The 9403-nt window shown below is 42.6% G+C and overlaps 1 protein-coding gene across 2 annotated transcripts in view; it reads right to left on the bottom strand.

Annotated features, from left to right (window-relative positions):
• Positions 1-2267: 2267 nt before the first annotated feature.
• Positions 2268-9403, bottom strand: part of LOC144142269 (venom metalloproteinase BumaMPs1-like) — a 55919-nt gene continuing 48783 nt past the window's right edge. For both annotated transcript variants that reach the window (XM_077673638.1, XM_077673639.1), the window contains exons 13-14: positions 3500-3625; positions 2268-2350 (exon numbers count right to left, since the gene is read on the bottom strand). In XM_077673638.1, coding sequence (XP_077529764.1) covers positions 2285-2350; positions 3500-3625 — 192 coding nt within the window. In that variant the 3' untranslated portion in view covers positions 2268-2284. The remainder of the gene's footprint in view (positions 2351-3499; positions 3626-9403) is intronic.

The following is a 9403-nucleotide window of genomic DNA, read 5'->3' as shown; positions in this document are numbered from 1 at the left end:
AGTCACAGATATCTGGTATACATGTGCACCTTCTTAACACCCAAAGGATGAGTTTATATTTGTATCTAGCAATAATTATGGAATTCACATGGGGGGTGCACACTTCCTTCTGCTTTATTTACCCATGTTTTGGTCGTCCCATCGACACCAGGAAATATAAAAAGTGAGGAGCCAACCTAGAGGTTTGTCAGTTCATGGTGATGTCCCTTTTTCGTTTTGAAAGCAAGCACTGACAAACAAACTAGACAATGCAAGTGCTGTCTCGTAAAGGAAATGCACAATAAAACTGCTGCCTTTATAGGTTTCAAAGAACGCGTCGACACAAGCAACTACTCATGATGACGACTGATGAATGCCTGTCTTGGCATGTTCATGCAATTTTATGTTGCCTTCTCTGCCCCTCCCCAATATTGCTTTGTTCCCGTAGTGCCGCTGTAATAATCTCATCTCTCATGTGTTCTTGCGAGGCTGTATGAATGCCCGTCATGAGGAGGCCATGAATCTAAAGAGTACTTAGTTATGGGTTGTGTTGCCTATGCAACAGTATGTCATACTTGGTGTTTGTAAGCTGATTAGTTAATTTATTCTCGCAGCCTGCTGCTCCGGCTGCGGCTGAATTGCTGTGACGTGGCAGCCCGACTGCACCGCCAAGGCCGCCCCTCCTCCTCCACCTGTGCCCACTGTCCCGAGCCTGAGACGCTGGAGCACCTGCTTTGCTCCTGCCCGGAGTTTGCGGCACACCGGAGAGTGCTGCAGACTTCGCTCCAGCGTCTTTGGCTGCCCTACCAGCGCCTGGAGAGCCTGCTAGACCCAGCAGGCCCCGAAGGCACCCGCCGTGACGCCTTCCGCCTCCTGCTGGTCTACTTGGAGGCCACAGGACTTTCCCAGCGCCTGTAGACGATAGTCTGCTGGACGCGCCACTGCTGCTGCTTCACGAAGATTCACGTCGAGGCTCCTCGCTCTTGTTGCTCGCCTACCTATCTCTGTCACCCCCTTTCTCCTCTCTAATCTTTATATCCCCCTCCTCCCCCTCCCCACCGCACTGGGTTGTATGCAGGTGAGTCCCCGCTGGGCTCAATAATATCCCCAGTGCACTTCCTTTCCTTTTCACCCGAATCACCTAAGAAGACGAAGTTAATTTATTTGGTCTACATTTTGTGGCTAACTTTGCAACCTAGAAGTTGTACCTTCTCTTTCAGAATACTTGGTTCAGTTTTGTATGGGAACACTTTTTTATATTTATAAACATAACCAGCAAATGTTCTAGAGACGTGTTTGTTTAGACCCCTTCATATGCGGTCAATGCCTTTGTCACTTCAGGTTCAAGTGTGGCAGTGGGTATCCCGTCCTGTGAGGGGTAAAGATGAGGAGACACTTGGTGTGGCCGGCGGCAGTAGCACGTATGGATCCAACCTGAATAAAATAGTCAGGTTTGCAAGCGTCATATGTGATTCATGTGATTTTTGTCAGCTTGCTCTTACAGAAACAACTACAGCATGAAACAGTGACTGTGGAGCTGGCTGATATTTTCCACACGCAGCTCGCTGTTGGGCGCTGTTATTTGACAGCATGCAAAGGGCACTCAAAAGGTGGAAGCTTGTGGGACGCGTAGAGGACGGAAACATAAAGGCTTCTTGGAGGACGTAGAAAGTCGGTGGCGAAATTTCAATACAGGGGAAACACAAGGGAGGAATGCGGTCTGTTGCCTTCGAGACATACAACGACACACAATGGCCGTATGGTGTCTGTTGCCTTTGGGAGATAGACTGGACGCATGGAGGACGAATACACACAGGACACTTGGAGGACGCAAAAAGTCGGTGGCAAACTTCCAACACAGAGGAAACACACAGGACGCACGGGATGTTTCCTTCGGGACGTAGACTGTCTTTTGACTCGACATAGAAATTTTCATAAGGGCGTGACACACTTACTCGCAATATGCGCTACCAACTGCCGTTAAGTGATCCTTCCATGAGCACCTCTGTCATAATAGTGTCTCTTCTAGTACTAGGCCACGCGACCAGGTATTCAAACCTTTCTCTACTGAGCGCAATAAGCTTTACGATTTGTGGTAACTTTACATTTACGAATCAAGCGCTCAAACCAGGATGACACGTTGCTCCCGAAACTTCTCCCCAGGTCTGCTTACTTCCAGTGCTATTAACTTCATTCTTTTTGCGTTGTGCCACACGTAAAAAAGCCATGAAACAGTTTTCGTTGTGTTACGCATACTTGGACAATAGAAAGTCATGACATCAACTCGGTTTTTCTCAGCAGCAGTTTATTCGGCGAGAGTTTTCACCGGGTACCAAGTGTTTTTTCGAACACATGCGCCGTTTATGCAAACCTGAAAAAGCAAGTTAAAGTCGGGCATGAGAAACCCTTTATTTAAAAAGACAGAAAAAATCAATTGCCTCCGAAACAATCGAATTGTCTACGAAATCGTTAGATTTCAAATACAATTGTAACGTTGAGGATTTCGGGAACCTGGGAACAAATGCGCCCTGCAATTTTACTAGCCTCCAGTTTTAGTGTTCACTGATGTGTAGCCGCTTTACCCAAAGCAGTGTAGTCATTTTTTGTAGAGTGAAGCCTCGATTACGGTATACGTGATTAACTCGAACTTACTATTTACACAGACACATAGAAATCAACTTGACGCTTTTCAAAAAAAAACAAGCTTCTCGGATCGCGCGCTCAGCTATCTAAACAAAACTTCTGGACACACCCCTTCAGAATTTTTATTAGTTTTGAGTGCAAGCTTAATTTTAGCCTGCAAATAATTATCCGCATTTTTATTATAAACACTTTTGTTACTTTTAAAAAGCAGCAGCTCGTTCAAATGGCTGCTTTTGTAATAAAGGTTACCATTAACCCCGGTATAGGCAAGTAGACGAAGAGCTTGGAAATATTTTGAGACCTTGTAGCCCGTTTATACACCAGGCGTAAGTGCAACTGACCTCTTAAATAATATATTACCCACCAATCGCTGCCATTTATTTTTATATTTGCTGCAAAAGCACGGCCACAAATGTTGCAAGATAAATGGTGCGTTTATTTCTCATAACAAAAGGTGAGTAAAAAATCTCACGCTTTTCTTGTGCCTTGTTCTAGTCCCTGTTACGATAAAGGCAAAGAGGCGTGTACTTGGGCGAGGTTCTGGCGTAAATAATAATAACGGTGATTTTCTTTCCTTTTGAAGGCATGGTTCTAAAGCTAGAGATAAAAGCCTATATTTATGCAAGAAAGCATATGACAGCTAATTGCGAAAGCTGAACAGAGTTTTAGAGACACTGCAGAGGTGATTGCAATGTCACTCTTCAAATATATTTTCTTCTTTTATCCCGCATATATTATCTTATTAGGCCGACTGCATTTTAGAGCTTCTTTCTGATTATCCTTTGTAATATGCAATGCTCGCAAACGCAAAGAAATGCCCTATTGCGTGCAATATATAGGAATACAACCATGCTGTATTTAATTAAAAAGATGTTACCTCACGATGCCTATTCCGCCCACGCTTCCAACACCTGCTGCCGTCAAGAAGGTGTTGTTGCCAGCAGTGAATGCTTCCTTTCCATGGTACACAACACTCAACCGTGCAAGGGTACGTGGTGTTGTCCTTCAGGGTTTGTAGAAAATCAGCGTGGTTACTCATGTACAATTTTAAAAACACATATCCTTTCAACTCACGCCTTTAAAAAGCACTACATAAAATCAGCAATTTCTTATGCACAGATCATTTTGTGGTAAAGGTTTCGAACAATGTATCCACTCGTTGATTTCTTACCATGCATCCGACAAATTGTTTTCGCCACTTCAGTGAAAAGAATAGTTTATTCGATAAACAATTGTGATCTCAAATACACTATGATTATTATCACGGCAGTGCACTTATTATTTTCCAAACTAATATTTTAAAGTGATGCCCACGGCATTGAAAAATTTAGGTGTGCAGAAATTTATTTTTTGTCATCAGAATTTCCTCTACCTATAAAAACATTTTGCAGCTTAACTTCTGGAAATTTATTTTCCACCGTTGGATAGGAGAAAAAGCGATTAATTTGGCAAGGAACCCCATGGGCGACGGAACTTCTACCGTAGGTTTCTCTTCTAATACCGCATTTTAATTCTGATACCGCACACATTAATATTTCTCAGGTGTATAAAAGTTCACCTACTCTATACGAATGTCTCAGGACTGAAGCGTCCCCTCAACCACGCGGAAACTGATGTTTCAGCAATAATTATCCCTGAATCCTGCCTTTGACTTGTGGAGCAGAGCAAGCAAATAACAAACACATGTCATTGGAATGTGGCCTGGATACGAAATTAAAGATAAATCCCTGCCCTAAGCAAATATGCATTTTGTATCGAGGAGAAGGGCCGTTGACGTTTCTTCGTGCCGTTCGTGCCAGTATTCCGATTTTTATGAGGTCTTTATCGCGTTTTCAAAAAACGTCTGGCTAGGCTTCCTTCCGACATACGCAAGCTATTAAATTTGGCGGATTCCCTGGACTGCACTAATTTTAGCATCACCAACAAATTGTTTTGGCAACTTCCCTACTCCCGATGGTGTGGCTTCTCATGAGCTCCATTCCTACTGAGTGCTGGACATGAATGTTGACGACGCAACAGAGATATCCAGAGTCAAAGGGACGTGTATTTTATCACACTTGTTACAAATAAAGCCAAATGGCAAGCCTAGTGTCACCTGGAGCAACTCCGCCTCTTGGCTAAGCCGTTACTGCAAGTCACACTTAAATTATCCCGTCTTAGCTCACTACATAAAACTTATAGAAGGGCGGGGAAGCACCTGCAAGTGTCACGTCTAACCATAGGATTTCAAGTATGACTACTCATAGAACCCTATCGCTCATTCCAACCATTTTCGCGCCAAAGAGCCGTTAACTACTTACAAAACGCATTCAGGCACACCGAGAAAATAAGGCCCATGTACAGATTCTTTCCACAAAATGCACATTGCAATGGCCGCTTTAGACGGGCCAAACCAACCCGCAGTATATTTGGAGGCTAATGTACCGCTTCATACCACATTTTCACGTAACTAAACTACAAGAAGGCGTACTTTTAGTCAATTGCTATAGGGCTCATTTCACACGGGCATACTTAGGTTTTTGCATGGAAAATACAGCATATACCTACAGCCTAACGTACTGAAGTGACATAGATGCTGAACCGATATAGAAAGCTTTCTTTCTGGTCCTCTGAGCGCTAGCAACTCCGCGCTAGTTCCATTCAATGCACCATCACTGCCGCGCCATGTTCACTTTATCAGTGTTGGGCTTACATTTTTTCCCAAAAAATGCACGCACACCTGCGTAAAGACATTAGCCTTAAGCTTGGCCTGAAACAGGGCCTTTGCAACAACCACGAAGCGTCAAAATCTACAATAGTGTTTTGTTCTGCCCAGAAAATCTCTACTGCGCTACTACAACTCCCGCAAATTTGCAAAGGAGAGCATCTCGCTGTTTATAAGACCTCCTCGGATTGTAAGGAACTTGAGGAAGCGATAATACAACTGCTTAAATCACATGTGCAAATTAGACATCAATCACCAAGACGTTATAACGTGATCGTGGTGCAATTTACTTCAAACCACAGATTAGAGTGTTGCCGAGTCAGCAGGCATCGCAATGATCATGCTCTTTTGTTTCATCTTTGGGGTACCATATACCATACCAAAACGGCCGCCAAGCCCCCACCCCCTGCGATCCTGCCTGAATTACACGTCTCCATCAAGAACTTTTTTATTACTGTGAATGCCACTTGTTGCCGGCAGCAGTGACGGCGCAGATGCCTTGTGCGACAAGAATACCAACTATATGAAACAACACGTCACGCAAGCTAAGCCAAATTACTTCAGCGGTAGAAATACATTTCTGGCAACGTCCACCGGGGCGTTTCTGACGTAACAAAATCTCTACTTAGCATCACTCAAACCATCTCTTGAATAAACTGCAAGTTATATCTAGACTAAAGAATCAAAAATCACTAGCAGCTGCACTTTCAGGAGTCCATATGAATGCTGCAGTGGAACTGTCCAACATTAACTCTAAGGAAGTGAGAGCTTTCGGTACATTTACAAAGAAATCACCCAAGAGCAATACTTCTTAAAGGAACCAATGACAACAGCACCACTTTATCATGTCACATTACTTGCTAGAGTATTTAAATAAAATGAAGATGTACCAAAAGTCATGGTGGTGGTGCAATACACATTCATAAGCGCAATTCGAATACATGAGTGGACACCATCAGTTACTGTACCATATCCCAAGAAGTCACTCCCGTTTTTTGCGCATTTTGTCATCATACATAGAATACATAGGGAAACTTCCTGCCTCAGCCGCCTACCTACTCTGCGCTTTGAGTTAAGATTAATCAATTAATTACGTAAGTGTTTAAATGTGGTTTCACATCACTGTAGAAGGTTTGCGCGCTCACAAACATAGCTTAGGTTATCAAGCACCAAGCAATCATACGCTTTATTTTGTAACCTGGCGGCACACAATTTCTTTAACGGTACAGACAGTCGACTAAATTAGCTCAACACCATCTCCAAAAAAGCATTTACGAGGCTTCGGATGTGGTAGTTCTGGACTAAAGCTGACTTTGACTACACTTCCTGCCATTGAGGCAAGGACCACTTCCTTGTAGAATTTGCTACGCACAAAACAATATATCTGTACACATACATACGGCACACGAATAAATACAGATAAGCTGCTCTGTTAGGAACAGCAGTTTACAATCACCAAACATGAGTTATATAAGCTGCTTTGAACACAAAAAAAATACATTACTGACATTTATTTTAAAATCTAAAATCAGAAACTGATTGTCATCTTCTTTAGCAACGGAACGGTCTTCTTTAACTGAAGCGCATACATAAAGAATAACAACAATCCTTAGACAGAACCTTTACCTGGCTACCACAACGGATACTTCTTGCACTGAAAGCTTGTGAAATAAGCAACTTCACAGCTTGCTGGATTAAATAGACGTTTACATATTACTCCCTCTGAACTAGCCTTAAAGCTTTGGACGGTTTTTTCCCTAACTTGCCATATCCCCCAATTCCTTCGGTAACGCTCCTATGCTACAACGTGCACATCCCACGAAGATTAACTTACATTGCACGTCTGGTGAAGTAAAACCTGCACTGCTCTCTTCCAAACGACTAGCGCGTAAAAAAAGAGCCCTCACAAACTCTGATTTAAGAAAGCTTTCTTAAAATTTCAAATGGGCTTTTTAGAATAAAGAAATATTATCTCTGAACGACGAACACTACGTTTTGACTTGAGATATTTTGTTATTCCTGTCCTAAAGCAGGCAAACCCGTTGCCTCCGGGGCTATTTTACATCCACAATCACTTTCCGCGACTACCTGTATATAATGGAGCGGACGCTTTCACATACACTACATCATCATATAGACAAAACGAACGTACTAAACAGTTAACCTTTCTGAAATAGGTTTTAAACTCCACGCCAGTTCTTGAAATGCTCACAGCCTCTCCCACGAGCACACTTTTGTACCCGTGCTGTGACAACTTGAACCATAACACACATAAACATTAGGAAATGTTTGATACTCGAACCTAATGGTAGGTGAGAGAAAGAGGTTAACATTTTGGGATCTTCGGCTGAACATTGAAGTTCATTCCGGCTTTCAATTTATTTTGACACGCAAAGTTGCAGTAAGGTAAACTTAAGCTGGTTAGTGTACCACAATGTGATTTTTTTGGTAGCTACTCTTTGGTATCTACAGGCTTTGGTTTTGGTACCTACAGGCGCGTATTCCCGCGAATTCACCAGCATACATGACGGATTCACCAGCATCTACGCGTATATTGGGATATTGTGTTGCAAAAAAGCCTCTACCGATGCAGAAGCATGTTTGCTCCAAAAAACCATCGATCCTCTTACAAATTCGTTCGCTATTATGACCCGTAATTTTCCTATCGAAATCCGGGCAGCCTGTGTACGTAATTGTCCCAAATTAAGAATACTACCGATTATAAAGCCTACTTTTCAAATAATATTATTTATGTGTTTCATGCCAATCGCCTATTATGGGAAAGATCTTACAATCAATACAGCCAAGTTACCACATATGTCACTAAGGCCATTAAAACAAACAGTCCTTTCATAACATCAAACAGGTCGCAAGATGCCAGTCAAACTTTAATGAATATGACCTTAAACACCTCACACACGCGCTTCTCTATTCACCAAACATGTATTCCTATTGTTATAACAATACTACTCAAATCTACAAAAGCTCTGTGAATTTCACTCTATTTTAGAACTTGCATCAGTGTTACGGTTAATGTTACTAATTTCTGAAATTCCCGAGCATAAATATAGGAGTTCCTACGTACACTGTAATTCTTCACCTGGGTGACTGCAGCATCATGCCTACGTATACCGACAGCACAAACGCACACAATATTTCACAGGTATAACGACTGTGAACCTCCGAAAATAGACGACAGATCTTTGAAGCCGTCGGCAATAATATCTCCCAGGTGCCAGGGAAACCATGCCCGTCAGCGGCGCAAACCTCCATAACCCGAAATGCCAAAAACCGGATTATCAACCACAAAACAAACGAAAATGTGCAACATAACATCGTCAAAGCTCTTGCTTCTCTGAAACATTCAGCATCTCCACTGATGCATCCGAGAAAACGTCAAGCACAGCAGCTGCGTGGCACATAACGGTACCAAGTGGGTTTCTCTGACTCAATGCTACTAAATACCTCCATTACATGGCAGAACTAAAAAGTATCTTTTTACCCACATTACTCTTACCATTGCGGCTTCATGCACATGCATTCGGACGTCATCATCACCATTATCATCACAATTATGAACAGCTGCTTACGTCCACTTCAGAACAATGGTTTTTTTCCCACGACATTCAACCACTCCTGCCCCGCTTTGATCCGGTCCACTATTACCCTTTTAATTGTGTTATTTCCACTCTCCGCCTGGGTATTGGCATTCCCCTTCTAGAATATAACCCTATCTCGGTATGCATTTTGTTACCCTTGAGGTCATCAGTTGTCATTTTGTCTCGCTACGTACCCGATTTTAATTTTATTTGCTTTAGTTGCATTACGTTAGCGTATACTGTACTTTTTTTATTTGTTTGTTTTCTTATACAAATACTCCATAAGCTACGCTACATCTCCGTCATCAAATTGCGCTTTGTGTACATTCTAAGAAGCTTTTACAAATGCAGAGCATCCTTAACGAACAAAAAATTGACGTCATCTCGTGGGTGCCCGGCCGTGCTGGAGTTCTTAGTAATGAGGTAGCTCATTTCGTGAAACGGGCATCGGTTATTAGCATGCGCCGAACCCTAGTGC

This window comes from Haemaphysalis longicornis, unplaced genomic scaffold (genome assembly GCF_048455015.1).
Source record: "Haemaphysalis longicornis isolate Haplotype H1 unplaced genomic scaffold, Haemaphysalis longicornis Haplotype H1 scaffold_6, whole genome shotgun sequence".
Taxonomy (NCBI): domain Eukaryota; kingdom Metazoa; phylum Arthropoda; class Arachnida; order Ixodida; family Ixodidae; genus Haemaphysalis; species Haemaphysalis longicornis.
Note: the sequence above shows the minus strand (reverse complement) of the source record. Positions and strands in the feature narration are given on the sequence as shown.